The sequence below is a fragment of the Carcharhinus amblyrhynchos genome, unplaced genomic scaffold (assembly GCF_965287045.1).
Source record: "Carcharhinus amblyrhynchos unplaced genomic scaffold, sCarAmb.v2.hapA scaffold_39, whole genome shotgun sequence".
Classification (NCBI taxonomy): Eukaryota; Metazoa; Chordata; class Chondrichthyes; order Carcharhiniformes; family Carcharhinidae; genus Carcharhinus; species Carcharhinus amblyrhynchos.
Genome location: NW_027649780.1, coordinates 5,305,708 through 5,323,386, shown reverse-complemented (window position 1 = coordinate 5,323,386; position 17,679 = coordinate 5,305,708). Strand labels below are relative to the sequence as shown.

The following is a 17,679-nucleotide window of genomic DNA, read 5'->3' as shown; positions in this document are numbered from 1 at the left end:
CCTCAACTGTGCCCCACACACACACACACACTGCCCCACCCTGCTGAAACAGTCAGAACACAATTCAGGGCCCCAGGCACACAGATCATTCTCAGAGACACAACGCTACCCCCACCTCCCCCCGTCCCCATCTTTCCAAGGGGATCAGGGTTTGCAAGGTTTGTAAGGAGGGGTGAGGTTTGTGTAATGGGATATGTGGCTCTGTGTGTGTGTTGTGTGTCTGTGAGTGTGTGTCCATGCATGCGTGTGTGTGTGTGTGTTAGTAATGCTGGCAAACTGCTCTGTGGAACTGGGACCCAGTAAAAAGTCTGACAACACCAGGTTTTAGTCCAACCTATTTATTTGATAATATTCTCACAAGCTTTCGAGGGGACTGCCTCTTCGTCAGGTGAATGGAGAGTTCTGGCCTCAGACAGAGCATATAAAGCAGACAGTTTACAGATTACTGATTAGAATGCGAATCCTTACACCTAACCTGCTGTTCAAGTCCTAAAGTGGCTGACAATGTGAGTGGAAGGAGCACTGATCACAGTTTAAAGAGATGTGTATTGTCTCCAGACAGTACAGTAAGTGAGGTTTTGCAAACCCAGGCAAGTCGTGGGGGTTACAGATAGTGCGACATGAACCCAAGATCCCTGTTGAGACCGTCCTTATGTGTGCGGAACTTGGCTATCAGTCTCTGCTCAGCGACTCTGCGCTGTCGTGTGTTGTGAAGGCCGCCTTGGAGAATGCTTACCCGAAGGTCAGAGGCTGAATGCCCGTGACCACTGAAGTGTTCGCCAACAGGAAGGGAACAGTCTTGCCTGGTGACTGTCGAGCGATGTTCATTCATCCGTTGTCGTAGCGTCTGCATGGTCTCCCCAATGTACCATGCTTCGGGACATCCTTTCTTGCAACGTATCAGGTAGACAATGTTGGCCGAGTTGCAGGAGTATTTACCATGTACCTGGTGGATGGTATTCTCACGTGTGATGATGGTATCCATGTCGATGATCCGGCATGTCTTGCAGAGGTTGCTGTGACAGGGACCCAACACACACACACACACACACACACACTGCCCCACCCTGCTGAAACAGTCAGAACACAATTCAGGGCCCCAGGCACACAGATCATTCTCAGAGACACAACGCTACCCCCACCCCCCCCCCCCACCCCGTCCTCATCTTTCCAAGGGGATCAGGGTTTGCAAGGTTTGTAAGGAGGGGTGAGGTTTGTGTAATGGGATATGTGGCTCTGTGTGTGTGTTGTGTGTCTGTGAGTGTGTGTCCATGCATGCGTGTGTGTGTGTGTGTGTGTGTTAGTAATGCTGGCAAACTGCTCTGTGGAACTGGGACCCAACACACACACACACACACACACACACACACACACACACACACACACAGTGGTGGGAGCTGCGCTCCAGACACTGCAGCAGAGGTTAAGCACTGGGTCCCCTCAGCCCCTGGGCATCACCAACAATGGACAGAGCAGTCACACAAACTGTGTCCCTTCCCCCTTATCTGTGTCTGCACAGAATGGAAACGATAATATCCTCCCTCCCCCCAACTCCCTCACTAAAACTGTCAAATATCTTCCGGTCTGACCACCTCCCCCTGTTGCTGGGATAATCTGGGGGGGGTGGGGTGGGAGGGTGAAATATAAGTTTGGGGTCAAATGGTGCTCCTGTCAGGGTGGGAGATGGCAATGAGCCTTCGAGCTGACTTTGCAGTCTCCCTCCTGTGCTTTGCTGGGATGTGAGTGAATGTACTGGTGAACCACAGAGCCACAACCTCAATGCTCTGGGGCGGCACCTTCCAATCTCACCACAACAGATGCTGCAGTTTCAACCTGAAATAGAGCCCAGCGTGTGCTCGCTGTTTTGTTTTCCCCCTTCATGCACACACCTGTACACACACATATATATATATATTTACCTCTCTCTCACACACACTCTCTCTCACACACGCTCTCTCTCTCACGCACACAAACACACTCTCTCTCACACACACAAACACACTCTCTCTCACGCACACAAACACACTCTCTCTCTCACACACACAAACACACTCTCTCTCACACACACAAACACTCTCTCACACACACAAACATGCTCTCTCTCACACACACACAAACACTCTCTCTCTCTCACACACACAAACATACTCTCTCACACACACACACTCTCTCTCACACACACACAAACACACTCTCTCTCACACACACAAACACACTCTCTCTCACACACACAAACATGCTCTCTCTCACACACACAAACATGCTCTCTCTCACACACACACAAACACACTCTCTCTCACACACACAAACATACTCTCTCTCTCACACACACACAAACACACTCTCTCACACACACACAAACACTCTCTCTCTCACACACACACAAACATACTCTCTCTCTCACACACACACAAACACACTCTCTCACACACACACTCTCTCTCTCACACACACAAACACGCTCTCTCTCACACACACAAACACACTCTCTCTCTCACACACACACAAACACACTCTCTCTCTCACACACAAACACGCTCTCTCTCACACACACACACTCTCTCTCTCACACACACACAAACACACTCTCTCTCTCACACACAAACACGCTCTCTCTCACACACACAAACACGCTCTCTCTCTCACACACACACAAACACACTCTCTCTCTCACACACACACAAACACACTCTCTCTCTCACACACAAACACGCTCTCTCTCACACACACAAACTCTCTCTCTCTCTCACACACAAACACTCTCTCTCACACACACAAACACACTCTCTTTCACACAACACAAACACTCTCTCTCTCACACACACAAACACACTCTCTCTCACACACACAAACACACTCTCTCTCTCACACACACAAACACACTCTCTCTCTCACATACACAAACACACTCTCTCTCTCACACACACACAAACACACTCTCTCTCACACACAAACACACTCACTCACACACACACATACACTCTCTCTCACACACACAAACACACTCTCTCTCACACACACAAACACTCTCTCTCACACACACAAACACACTCTCTCTCTCACACACACAAACACACTCTCTCACACACACAAACGCACTCTCTCTCTCACACACACAAACACACTCTCTCTCACACACACACAAACACACTCTCTCTCACACACAAACACACTCACTCACACACACAAACACACTCTCTCTCACACACACAAACACACTCTCTCTCTCTCACACACACAAACACACTCTCTCACACACACAAAAACTCTCTCTCACACACACAAACACACTCTCTCTCTCACACACACAAACACACTCTCTCTCACACACACACACACTCTCTCTCACACACACAAACACACTCTCACACACACAAACACACTCTCTCACACACAAACACACTCTCTCACACACACAAACACACTCTCTCTCACACACACAAACATACTCTCTCTCACACACACAAACATACTCTCTCTCACACACACAAACACACTCTCTCTCTCACACACACAAACACACTCTCTCTCACACACAAACACACTCTCTCTCACACACACAAACATACTCTCTCTCACACACACAAACACACTCTCACACACACAAACACACTCTCTCACACACACACAAACACACTCTCTCTCACATGCTCTCTCTCTCACACACACTCACTCTCACACACACATTCTCTCTCACACACTCTCTCACACGCACACTCTCTTTGTCACACACACACGCTTTTTCTCTGACACACCACCACCAATGTGTTTATGTAATGGGATGTGACATTTTGTGAATTACAGCAGAGCTGACAGTCTGCATTTTGGGACTGGGAGCACAACTGGGAGCACACTGTCTGTGGAGTCTGGTGTGTGGACTGTGTAAATGCTAAAATATTTTTATAGAAGGAGGGAGTTAATATTGAGATTTCAAACTTCTTCTACAGTACAAGGATTGACCCTGGCAAGCGTGCAAGATACTGGAGCAGAGTCGGAAATGGTGCCTGCTGTTTTCACAGATTATCACTGGGTGAAAGCTCTTTGGAATAAATGGGACTAAGTGTCAGCTATCTGAGTCTCCTGTCCTCTACAGCAGTGTAGCAGACTGTCTGACATTGTAACGGTGATTAATGTGAGCCATAAGACTGTCTGTCTGTGTCGGTCTCCCTGTCTGTCCCTCTGTGTCGGTCTGCCTGACTGTCTCTCTGTCTGCCTGTTTATCTGTCTCTGTCTGTCTGTTTATTTGTCTCTGTCTGTCTGTCTGTATCTGTCTGTCTATCTTCTACCTCTCTGTCTGCCTGTCTCCCTGTCTGTCTCCCTGTTTGTCTCTGTCATGCTGTCTGTCAGTATCTCTCCCTATCTGTCTCTCTCTCTCTGTCTGACTGTCCGTCTGTCTCTCTGTTTGTCTCTCTCTGTCTGTCTGCCTGGGGAACGGTTTTAGTATCAAGGTCTCTGTCTCTGTCTCTCTCTCTCTGTCCATCTGGGGAAGGGGTTTTCGTATCAGGGTGTCGGACTGTGTGAACTTTGTCGACAAGCTGCTGTTTGGATCTGGGAGTAAACTCCAGGTTTTGCCCAGTGAGTGATTTATTTTCTCTCCCTTTCCGTCTCTCTCTCTCTCTCTCTTCGTCTCTCAGGGCGCCCGCTGTCTATGACATTGCTATTACCCTAGCCTATGACTGTAACTCTACATTCTGCACTCTCTCCTTTCCTTCTCCATGAAGAGTACGTTTTGTCTGTATAGCCTGCAGTACTTTTCATTGTACGCTAATACATGTGACAATAATAAATCAAATTTGAAGACAGTGGGAGGGTTTTTGCCAGGGTAATTGTCACTGTGGCGTTACTCAAGCTGGTTATAAGCTTGTCTTCGGAGGAGGAAGCAGACTCAATGTAACTCCAAGTGAGTGCAGAAGCATTGATGTGCGTCTGAAGTGGGAGATTTATGCAGTGAAATCTTCCTTAAAACCTTAAATTTTGGACAGGGAATTGTGAATAGTTAGAAACTGTGTGCAGTTTTGGGCGCCGTACCTGCGCAAGGATATTTTGGCCCTGGAGGGAGTGCAGAGGAGGTTTACTAGGCTGGTACCGGAGTTGAGGGGGTTGAGCTATGAGGAGAGGCTGAATAAACTAGGCTTGTACTCGTTAGAGTTTAGAAGAATGAGGGGAGATCTCATTGAGACGTATAAGATGATGAATGGGATGGATAGGATAGAGGTGGAGAGACTCTTCCCGCTCAAAAAAGACAGTAGGACTAGGGGGCACAGCCTCAAGATAAAGGGGGGGCGGTTTAGAACGGAGTTGAGGAGGAACTTCTTCACTCAAAGGGTGGTGAATCTCTGGAATTCTCTGCCCGTTGAAGTGGTGGAGGCTGCCTCACTAAATATTTTTAAGAAGCGGGTTGATGGGTTCTTGATAAGAGAGGGGATTAAGGGTTATGGGGAGAGGGCGGGAAAGTGGAACTGAGCCACAACAGATCAGCCATGATCTTATTGAATGGCGGGGCAGGCTCGAAGGGCTAGATGGCCTACTCCTGCTCCTATTTCTTATGTTCTTATGTTCTAACTTGGCTCAGCAGGGTGAACGTGTTTGTTACAAAAGGGGTCGATTGAGCAGGAATAAAATTGCATCCTATTGGGATGGGAGCCTGGAATTTTGTATCACTTCCTCCCGTTATCTCTCTGGCCAATATCCTGAGCTGGAATGGGGGAGAGAATTGCAACAGGGAGGAGTACACGAAATCTCCTTCTCACTGAGCTGGCGGAGGGGGGGTGCCAGATGTCTGAAAAGCGAGTTGTGAGAGATTATCCCACTGTTAAGGATCCCCGGGCTCCCTCTGTAGCTAAAGAAGGATGCGTAATGTCCCCTTTGGAAGAGGAGAGTCACCACCAGAATCATCCGGGAAATGGGGACAAGCCCCACGTACGCGGAGCGAGCATCTCTGCGGACTCTCTGGGTCTGTACTCGATGGAGTTTAGAAGGATGAGGAGTTGGGATGGGTGGTCGGGGTTGTGGGGGGTGCGATCTCACTGAAACTTATAGAACACTGAAAGGCTCCTGGATAGAGCGTGGAGGTGGAGGGAAGGATGTTTCCATTAGCGGGAGAGAGAGCGGGATCTGAAGGCACGGCTTCAGAGTGAAGGGATCACCCTTTGGAATAGAGTTGAGGAGGAGTTTCTTCGGCCGGGAGGGTGGGTGATTGAGTGGGATCCACTGGCACAGAGGGGCTCAGGGTCACTGAGTGTGTCGCGGAGGCAGGGGCGGGTGGGTTCTTGATTGGTAAGGGGGAGGTCGGGCAAAAGGCTACGGGGGAGAATGTGGGTTGAGAAACTGATCAGTCGCAATCGAATGGCGGAGCAACTGGCCTGATTCTGCTCCCATATCTTGCAGCCTAGATGAGAGAATGCATCATAGAACCATAGAACATTACAGCTCAGAAACAGGCCTTTTGGCCCTTCTTGTCTGGGCCAAACCATTTTTCTGCCTAGTCCCACTGACCTGCAGGTGGACCATATCCCTCCACACCCCCTCTCATCCATGAACCCGTCCAAGTTCTTCTTAAATGTTAAAAGTGACCCCGCATTGACCACTTTATCCGGCAGCTCATCCCACACTCCCAACCACTCTCTGTGTGAAGAAGCCCCCCTCCCCTAATATTCCCTTTAAACTTTTGTCCTTTCACCCTTAACCCATGCCCTCTGGTTTTTTTTCTCCCCTAGCCTCAGTGGAAAAAGCCTGCTTGCATTCACTCTATCCATACCCATCAAAATCTTATACACCTCTATCAAATCTCCCCTCATTCTTCTATGCTCCAGGGAATAAAGTCCTAACCTATTCAATCTCTCTCCGTAACACAGTTTCTCAAGTCCCGGCAACATCCTTGTGAACCTTCTCTGCGCTCTTTCAACCTTATTAATATCCTTCCTGACCAAAACTGCACACAATACTCTAAATTCAGCCTCACCAATGTCTTATACAACCTCACCATAACATTCCAACTCTTATACTATATCATAACGTCTGAACTTGGCAGTAAATGTGCAATTTAAAAGCCCCCCATCATTTCCCTAGCACCAATGATTCTCAAAGGGCAGAGGTTGCTAAGTGGTGGTATTGAATGCTCCCCTCATAGAGCGGTGAGGTTTTGTGTAGGGGGATAAGGCACTGTGTGACTTATAGCAATGCTGATAAACTGCTCTTTGGAACTGGGACCAGGCTCACCGTGGAACCGAGTGAGTATTGTCCACGGATATCCCAACGTATTCCCAAATAAATAACATTCTCAGATCCCTCATCTTCCTGAGCATTGTCCATTGTCAGGTAGAGGTGTTTAAGTTTAATTTATTCTATCAGCGTCGCAAGTAAGGCATTGGTGAGGCCGCAGCTGGAGTACTGTGTGCAGTTTTGGGCGCTGCACCTGCGCAAGGATATTTTAGCCCTGGAGGGAGTGCAGAGGAGGTTTACTAGGCTGATACCGGAGTTGAGGGGGTTGAGCTATGAGGAGAGGCTGAATAAACTGGGCTTGTACTCGTTAGAGTTTAGAAGAATGAGGGGAGATCTCATTGAGACGTATAAGATGATGAACGGGATGGATAGGATAGAGGTGGAGAGACTCTTCCCGCTCAAAAAAGACAGTAGGACTAGGGGGCACAGCCTCAAGATAAAGGGGGGGCGGTTTAGAACGGAGTTGAGGAGGAACTTCTTCACTCAAAGGGTGGTGAATCTCTGGAATTCTCTGCCTGTTGAAGTGGTGGAGGCTGCCTCGCTAAATATTTTTAAGAAGCGGGTTGATGGGTTTTTGATAAGAGAGGGGATTAAGGGTTATGGGGAGAGGGCGGGAAAGTGGAACTGAGCCACGACAGATCAGCCATGATCTTATTGAATGGCGGGGCAGGCTCGAAGGGCTAGATGGCCTACTCCTGCTCCTATTTCTTATGTTCTTATCTTCTTATGACATTAACACTGCAACAAAGTTACCATGAAAATCCCCCCTAGTCAGGCGGCACGGTCGCACAGTGATTAGCACTGCTGCTTCACAGCTCCAGGGACCTGGGTTCGATTCCCGGCTCGGGTCACTGTCTGTGTGGAGTTTGCACATTCTCCTCGTGTCTGCGTGGGTTTCCTCCGGGTACTCCGGTTCCCTTCCTCACTCCAAAGGTGTGCGGGTTAGGTTGATCGGCCGTGCTAAAATTGCCCCTTAGTGTCCTGCGATGCTTAGGTGGGGGAGATTAATGGGTAAAATATGTAGGGATATGGGGGGTAGGGCCTGGGTGGGATTGTGTTCGGTGCAGACTCGATGGGCCGAAGGGCCTCTTCCTGCACTGTAGGGTTCTATGATTCTACCTGTTCGGGTTACGCTGCGGGAGAATTTAGCACCAAACCGGCACGTCTTTGGGACTGTGGGAGGAAAATGGAGTGCCCGGAGGAAACCCGCGCAGAGACGGGGAGAACATGCAGACAGTGACCCAAGCCGGGAATCGAACCCGGCTCCCTGGCTGCTGTCAGGCGGCAGTGCGCTGACCCCCACCGTGTCACCGTGCCCACGCCCTCGAGGTTTGTGTAGGGGGATGTGGCAGTGTGTGACTTTTGACAGCACCGGCAAACTGCTCTTTGGAACTGGGACCAGGCTCACGGTAGAAGGCAGTAAGTGGAACATCTCATATTCACCTCGCTGGGTTTAAAAGAGAGCGGCGGAGGTTCAGTTCTGAGCCTCACGGTGTCTGGCGGTGTGACAAAGAGAATCCCTGGACCCTGAATGTCTTTTTTTGTAACCCAGGCAGTGAGTGAGGATGTGCAGTGTATGTGGCAGCCCCACAGGAATAGCCCAGAATGAGTTGTAACGTGGACCCAGTTCCATCTCCTATCAATCTGCTCTTATCCCTGTGTGTCTCTCGAGAGCCTCTGTTAAAAATGTCCAGCAGATGTCGATGGGGGGAGATGAGAGTTTGTTGAGGAGACCATTCTTGTGAAGGGATGTCACGGTGTGTGCCAGCTCTCACCTACAAGACCACATTTGGAGCGGGCACAAGGCTGACTGTTCTCCCCACTGAGTTGCTCCCACCTCCATTTTTCAACAGCCCCTTTCCAGAATTCAATCTGTTCTTTAATCCTCCCTCAAATCATCCTCAAAACTAAAATGCTTTGTCCAACTGATGCTTCCCAGCTCTTGGCTTTCCCAGGGGACTAGTCGAGATTGAATGGGGAATTTTCCACGGTCGTGGAATTTTCTGGGTGGGGTATCTCCATCCAGAGCGTGGGTAAGGATGGAATGCCATGGGGAGGAACTCCATTGGAATAGTTCTGGGGGTATCCAGGTGCCTGGCTATCGGGAATTTGCACACAATTTCCCATTCCGATTGCTGCCATCAGACAGACAGGCAATCCCGCAGGGAACAGAGACTCTTGGGGAATATCGGGAGGCTCTCATTTTCCAGTGCTGTAGTCAGATGGACAACACTGACTCCACAGGTTTCTGACAGGGGCTGTGAGACTGTGTGTATGATGATGCAAGGAACATACTGATCTTTGGCAGAGGGACCAACTTAATCGTGGAACCCAGTAAGTGTTGTGTTATTGAAAAAAAACCCACTGATGAAATAGATGGACAGGAGTGATCCAAATAGTGTTACTGAGAGAGAGAGAGAGTGTGTGTGTGTGTGTGTGTGTGTGAAAGAGAGACTGTGTTAGAGAGGGAGACAGTGTGCCTGTGTGTGTGTGTGTGTGTGTGTGAAAGGGAGACTGTGTTAGAGAGGGAGACAGTGTGCCTGTGTGTGTGTGTGTGTGTGTGTCTGAGAGAGAGTCTGTGTGGATGTACATGAGAGAGGGGGAGAGAATCTGTGTGTATGTCTGAAAGAGGCAGAGTCTATGTGTGTGTGAGAGAGATTGTGTGTGTGTATGTGAGAGAGAGAGAGGGAGAGACAATGTGTGAGTGTCTGTGTGAGAGAGTGTGAGTTTGTGTCTGTGTGAGGGACACAGAGTGTGAGTGTCTGTGTGTCTGTCTGTGAGAGAGGGAGAGAGAGTCTGTGTGTAAGTGTGTGTGTCTTTGTGTGTGTGTCTGTGTGAGTGTGTGAGAGAGAGGGAGAGTCTGTGTGTGCATCTTTGTGTGTGTGCGTGTGACTGTGTACGTACATCTTAAATCCTCCCTTAGTGTCCGAAGATGTGTAGGTTAGGGGCATTGGCCATGCTAAATTGTCCCTTAGTGTCCAAAGATGTGCAGGTTAGGTGGATTGGCCATGCTAAATTGTCCCTTAGTGTCCAGAGATGTGCAGGTTAGGTGGATTGGCCATGCTAAATTGTCCCTTAGTGTCCAAAGATGTGCAGGTTAGGGTGGATTGGCCGTGCTAAATTGTCCCTTAGTGTCCAAAGATGTGCAGGTTAGGGTGGATTGGCCGTGCTAAATTGTCCCTTAGTGTCCAAAGATGTGCAGGTTAGGGTGGATTGGCCATGCTAAATTGTCTCTTAGTGTCCAAAGATGTGCAGGTTAGGTGGATTGGCCATGCTAAATTGTCCCTTAGTGTCCAAAGATGTGCAGGTTAGGGTGGATTGGCCATGCTAAATTGTCCCTTAGTGTCCAAAGATGTGCAGGTTAGGTGGATTGGCCATGCTAAATTGTCCCTTAGTGTCCAAAGATGTGTAGGTTAGGGGCATTGGCCATGCTAAATTGTCCCTTAGTGTCCAAAGATGTGCAGGTTAGGTGGATTGGCCATGCTAAATTGTCCCTTAGTGTCCAAAGATGTGTAGGTTAGGTGGATTGGCCATGCTAAATTGCCCCTTAGTGTCCAAAGATGTGTAGGTTAGGTGGATTGGCCATGGTAAATTGTCCCTTAACAGATGCGATGGGCTGAATGGCCTGCTTCTACACTGTAGCGCTTCTATAAGACAGGGACTGTCCTTTGTACAGGAGTGAGATGGATTCACGTGCTATGGGTAAAATGTTTAAACTCCAAGATACCGTGCCGCTGAGAGACCTTTGCATTTCCTGCAGTCTTTGGAATGGTCTGTCTAAGACGACAGCCCCTGTAACCAAAATGAAAAAAAAGTTATCTTGGGTGAAGGGCGCGTGCTATTTTAAATAAAACTGAAGTGAGGTGTGTCTCTATTATTAAGGACAATTACAAATGATATATCCCAGTGCTTTGATAACTTTGGGATTCAGTGAGTACTGAGAGGCAAGCAGAATACTGAGTGCCCCAAGGTTAGTCAGAAGGAGGGTTTTTGCTAAAGTCCTCAACACTGTGTGAATGATGGTAGCAGGAAACTTACCTTTGGCAGTGGGACCCAGTTAAATGTGGAACCAAGTACGTACGCACTCATCACTAAAAGACATGTCTATTCTATTCGCAGATATCTTCACTTTATTACCTAACAATCCCTGTGTTTGATTAATTCACAAGGCACATTGACATGGGATATGGGCTAATTTGATACAGTGGATTCAAAATGGGCTCAGTTGCAGGAGATGGAGGGTGATGACAGAAGGCTCCTTTAGTGACTGGAAGCCCGTGTCCATTGGTGTACCACAGGGTTAGACCTCCAATTGTTCATCATTTATATAAATGACATTGATTTGCAGGGAGTAGGATTAGTAAGTTTGCGAATGACACATGCCTGCGTGGGTTTCCCCCGGGTGCTCCAGTTTCTTCCCAAAGTAGGTTAGGTGGATTGGCCATGTTAAATTGCCCCTTATTGTCCAAAGAAATGCAGGTTAGGTAGATCGGCCATGTTAAATTGCCCTTTACTGTCAGGGGGACTAGCTAGGGTAAATGCATGGGGTTGCAGGGATAGAGCATGGGTCAGATTGTGGTCAGCGTAGACTCAGTGGGCCAAGTGGCCTCCTTCTGCACTGCAGGGATTCTATGACTCTATGACACAAAGTCTGACCGGGTGGTTAACAGTGAGGCGGAGTGCCCTGGGCTACAAGACGATACAGACCGGAACGGTCAAGTGGCGGATAAGTGGCAGAAGGACTGAATTTAACCCTGAAAAGCGCGTGAGGTGACACACTTTAGAAGGAGTAATTGGACGATGAATGGCAGAGCACTAGGAAGTTCTCTGGAACAAAGGGAGCTTGGCGTGTTTGCCCACAGATCTCTGAAGGCGAGGAAGGGCATGTTAGTCGGGTGATGGGCAAAAAGCATACAAGACAAATACATTAGACACCCTCATCCGAGTTAGACTGAGATGGGGATGACGGAGATATGGCGATCGCGGCACTTGTTAATATTTTAAGTTGACACATTGCAGAATGTAAGGTCCAGTTGGTTTTGGAGAGAGGCTATACACATTGCAAAATGTAAGGTCCAGTTGGTTTTGGAGAGAGGCTATACACATTGCAAAATGTAAGGTCCAGTTGGTTTTGGAGAGAGGCTACACACTTGGCAGAGTTTGTGTATTGGTCTGTGCTGTTGTGTGAATGATTACTCTAAGTTCATCTTTGGTTCTGGTACCAAACTAACCGTGCAGCCCAGTAAGTGAAGTTTCACTGTGAATTCTTTGAGTATTACTCGGGTGTTAGTTAAAGCTTTGTTCTGTGGATAAGTGCGGCCCTGTTTTTATTTGCAATTTAAGATTAATACTGAAGGAAATAATTTGCGGGTAACAGGAGAGCAGGCATAGACAAGCCCCGATAGAATGATTTCCCAATTCTTGTACTCATTCAAGTCAATTTGGAGAAAGCTGTGAAGCAATTCTAGATTTCAGATATACAGATTGGAACCTTAGGTTTCTGCGAATGGAAAATAAGTTAAACTTGAGTAATAATCCAAATACATACTAGTGGTCATTTAAAAATCTGTGTGCCATTATTATGCACTGGTGGTATTGTGTTTTAACACAGAGTCCCAGCAGAGGCAGGAGATTATTGGGGTTAATCTAAAGAGGAGTTTGTGTTATTGGGCACATTGCTGTGTGAATGCTACAAGTGTTAATAAGCTTACTTTTGGACAGAGGACAAGATTAACTGTGCTTCCAAGTAGGTATTTATTATTAACTATAGAATACCTTCCGATTTATGATGTGGAGATGCCGGCTTCGGACTGGGGTAGGTACAGTAAGTAGTCTCACAAGACCGGGTTAAAGTCCAACAGGTTTATTTCATAGCACGAGCTTTCGGAGCACTGCTCCTTCATCTGGTGAGTGCAGGGTTTGTTTCACAAACAGGGCATTTCTAGACACAGACTCAATTCCAACCACTATCTTGTAATTGAGTTTGTTGACTATATATGCCCTGTTTGTGAAACAAATCCTACACTCACCCGATGAAGGAGCAGCGCTCTGAAAGCTTGTGCTACCAAATAAACTTGTTGGACTGTAACCTGCTGTTGTGGGACTTCTTACTGTACCTATTTATGTGTGTGTGTAGTGAGAGAGAGAGTGTGTGTGTGTGTGTGTATGTGGGTGACAGAGTGTGTGTGTCTGTATGTATGTGTGTGTGTGTGTGTGTGTGTGGGTGAGAGAGTGTGTGTCTGTATGTATGTGTGTGTGTGTGTGTGTGTGAGTCAGAGAATGTGTTTGTATCTGCGTGTGGTTAAGAGTGTGTGTGTCTGTGAGAGATAGAATATGTAAGAGTGTGTGTGTGTGTAAGAGTGTGTGTAAATGTTTGAAATGTTTTAAAACATTTTTTGAAACTTTAAACCTTACAATGTTAAACTTTAAGCATGATGCCTGAACCTCGGGGTCAGTTCTGCAGGTAAGGAGGGAGATGGATAGAGAGCGTAGATGGACTGAGGTTACAGAAATATAGCATTGATCCAGCCTGGAACATGAAGCTGATGTCTGCTGCTTGAAATAAGATTGCTGGGATAGAGCAGGCTGCTTAATTACCTCTTAATTTCCAAAGGTGTGTATTTTTGAAGTCTATTTGGACATTATTGTGAAGCAATTCTAGATTTCAGATGTACATATTGGAGCCTTAGGCTTCTGCCAATGGAAAATGAGTTAAGCTTGAGTAATAGTCTGAATACATACCAGTGGTCATTTAAAAATCTATGTTCACACACTGCACTATTATGGCACTGGCTAGCATTGTGTTTTAACACAGAGTCCCAGCAGAGGCAGGAGGTTATTGGGTTAATTTGAAGTTGCGGGGGGCGAGGTTTGTGTTATTGGGCACATTGCTGTGTGAATGCAGAAGCTGGAACTAAGCTTACCTTTGGACAAGGGACAAGATTAACTGTAGTTCCAAGTAAGTATTTATTATTAACTAGAGAATACCTACCTGGTTCTGCATGTGCTCATAAAATATTATCATGTTGTAATTACTACCTGAAATTTAAACAACTATCATTGCCAAGAGGAATTTCTGTTCCTAATCATTGAAACCTCAATGTATTGCTGTAAGTATGCACTGGCCTCTGTAGTAAACATTGCCGAGTTAGTCCTGTATGGACACAGATAGGTAGAAAGAGGGAGAAACAGAGAGAGAGAGAGAGAGAGAGAAAGAGAGAGATAAAGATAGTTAAGAGAGAGAGTTAGAGAGAAAGAGTTATAGAAGGAGAGAGAGAAAGGAGGGAGATGGAGAGAGGTTTAGAGCTAAAATGTGAGAGAGTTAGAGACAGACAGTTGTGGGGGGTGAAGGGAGATGGAGAGAAATGAGAAAATATTAGGCAGAGAGAGTTATAGAGTTGGAATGCATCAGAGTCAGACAGAAAGTGGAGAGAGTGTGAGAGAAAGAGGGTTTGAGAGAGAGAGGGTTGGAGGTAGAGAGGGTCAGCAGGAAAGGGTTGGGGAACGAGGGAGAAGGTTGGAGAGAAAGGGAGATGGACAGTTGGGGAGAGAGGCTTGCAGAGAGAGGGGGAGAGAGAGAGTTGGAGATAGATAAAGTAAGAGAGAGAGCTGACGAGAGAGTTAGTGTCCAAGGCTGTGTAGGTTAGGCAGATTGGCCATCCTAGTTTATTCAACTTCTCCTTATAACCAATGCTGTTGAGACCAGGCAACATCCTGGTGAACCTTCATTGCACTCTCTCCAAAGCTTCCATCTCCTTCTGGTAGTGTGGTGACCAGAACTACTCCAAACACTGTCTAACCAAGGCTTTATATATGTAGCTGCAACATGATTTCCCAACTCTTGTACTCATTGAAATCGATTTGGACATAGTTGAGAAGCAATTTTAGATTTCAGATATACAGATTGAAGCCTTAGATTTCTGCAAATGGAAAATAATTTAAACTTGTGTAATAATCCGAATACATACCAGTGGTCATTTAAAAATCTGTGTATTCATGCTGCCACTATTAAGGTACTGGCATGGCATTATAAACACAGTCATAAGAACAGTCCCAGCAGGGCAGGAGATTATTGGGGTTAATCTGAAGGAGGGGAGGGTTTGTGTTATTGGATACATTACTGTGTGAATGCTGCAGGTGTTAATAAGCTTACTTTTGGACAGGGGACAAGATTAACTGTGATTCCAAGTAGGTATTTATTATTAACTATAATATCTACCCAGCTATGTGTGTGTGTGTGTGTGTCTGTGTGTGTGTGAGAGAGAGAGTGCTCATAAAATATTATGAGTAAAATGCTATGTTGTAATTACTGCCTGAAATTTAAACAGCTATCATTGTCGAGAGGAGATTTCAGTCCATGGTCACTGAAACCTCAGTGTATTGCTGTAGATATACACTGGCCTCTGCAATGAAGCATTGCCGAATTAGTCCTGTATGGAGACAGACAGGTAGAATGAGGGAGAAACAGAGAGAGGGAAAGAGACAAAGATAGAGAGAGAGAAAAGTGGAGTTAGAGAGAAAGAGTTAAAGAGAGAGAGAAAGGGGGGAGGGAGAGAGAGGAGGGGGGGTAATGGAGAGAGTAAAACAGAATGTGAGACAGTTAGAGAGGGAGATGGAGAGAGAATGAGAAAGTGTTAGGCAGGGAGTGTTATGGAGTTAGAGTGTGTCAGAATCAGAGAGGGTTGGAGAGAGTCAGAGCGAGACAGAGGGAGAGAGAGGCTTCGAGAGAGAGAGAGAGGGAGAGAGTGTGTTGGAGGAAGAGAGATGGGGAAAGAGAGTTGGAGATAGATAGAGTAAGAAGGCGAAAGTTGGGGACAGAGTTGGTCCAATGATGTGTAGGTTAGGTGGATTGGCCATGATAATTGTCCCTTTGTGTCCAAAGATGTGTAGGTTAGGGGGATTTGCCATTCTAGTCATTTAAAAATCGACGTACATGTGCTGCCACTATTATAGTAATGGCAAGTATTGCATTTTAACACACAGTCCCATAGGGGAAGGAGATTATTGGGGTTAATCTGAAGAGGGGTTTGTGTTATTGGGCACATTGCTATGTGAATGCAAATCAGTTCATCTTTGGACAGGGGACAAGATTAACCGTTCTTCCAAGTAGATATTTATTATTAACTATAGAATACCTACACAGTTGTGTGTGTGTGTGTGTGTGTGTGTGTGTGTGTGTGTGTGTGTGTGTGTGTGTGTGTATTATCATGTTGTAACTACTGCCTGAAATTTTAATAACTATCATTGGCAAGAGGGGATTTCTGTTCATGGTCACTGAAACCTCAATGTATTGCTGTAGATATACACTGAACTCTGCAATAAAGCATTGGCGAGTTCGTCCTGTATGGAGACAGGTAGAACAAAGGAGAAACAGAGAGAGAGAGAAAGGAAGGAAGAGAGAGAGAGATAAAGATAGTTAGAGAGAGAGAGTCAGAGAGAAAGAGTTAAAGAGGGAGAGAGAGAAGGGAGGGACATGGAGAGAGTTATAGAGTTAGAATGAGAGTTAGGGAGAGAGAAAGGGAGGGGAGGGAGATGGAGAGAGAATGAGAAAAGGTTAGGCCGAGAGACTTAGAGTTATAGAAACATAGAACTACACAGTATAGACACTTCTGCCCTCGATTTTGTGCCGAGCTATGTCCAAACCCAATGTTAGAATGTGTGAGAATTGAGTGGAGAGAGAGAGAGGGCTGGAGAGGGGGGATCATTGGATGGCGAGAGAGTTAATGATAAAGAGATGGTTAGAGAGAGAGAGTTGGGGGGGTGGAGAGGGAGGGAGAGAGACAGACAGACAGAGGGGTCTGGAGAGAGAGATACATTTGGGGAAAAAGGCTTGGAGAGAGAGAAAGTTGGAGGGAGTGAGAGAGAGTTGGACGGAGAGACAGATGGGGAGAGTTAGAGGGAGAGAGAGAGATGGGGAGAGTTAAAGAGAGAGGGTTAGAGAGGGAGAGATGAGAGGATGTATGTGAGGTGGCTGCTTGTTACTGTGCTGTAACAGCACAATGCAGGAGGAGAGTATTGAACATGGACAGTTTTTGTCAGGCAGTGTGGGACTGTGTGAATGTTGGAATCAACAAGCTCATCTTTGGTAGTGGAACCAGACTCACCGTGGAAGCCAGTAAGTGCGACATTCTGAAAGAATCCAGTGCTGAAACCTGATTGAAAAGAGTACCCTGAGTAATATAGCCAAGATCACACAGCTTCTATCCAATTCCACACCAGACCTGTCATTCCCCAGCGCTGGCAATGGTGCACTGGGGAAGGAGGGAGCCTCAGAGTTCTTGTTAGGGGATCAGTTAGTGTGTGACTTCTGGAGCGTACAGCTGGTATTCGGAGGTGGCGCCAAGCTCCTTGTCCATCCTGGTAAGATCTTCCCGCAAGCTGCTGCCTATAATAAACATGGATAAGGTCTTGTAAACCAGCCCTGGCCACTTCTCAGTGAAGTCTAAGCAGTCTAAGTCT

General features: G+C 46.9%; 1 protein-coding gene across 1 annotated transcript in view; it reads left to right on the top strand.

Annotated features, from left to right (window-relative positions):
• The window catches only part of LOC145363550 (T cell receptor alpha chain MC.7.G5-like), a 64,384-nt gene that overhangs the window by 12,769 nt on the left and 33,936 nt on the right, over positions 1-17,679 (top strand). Inside the window, exon 2 of the mRNA XM_080218735.1 lies at positions 17,456-17,580. Within this exon, the coding sequence (XP_080074861.1) occupies positions 17,456-17,580 (125 nt within the window). The remainder of the gene's footprint in view (positions 1-17,455; positions 17,581-17,679) is intronic.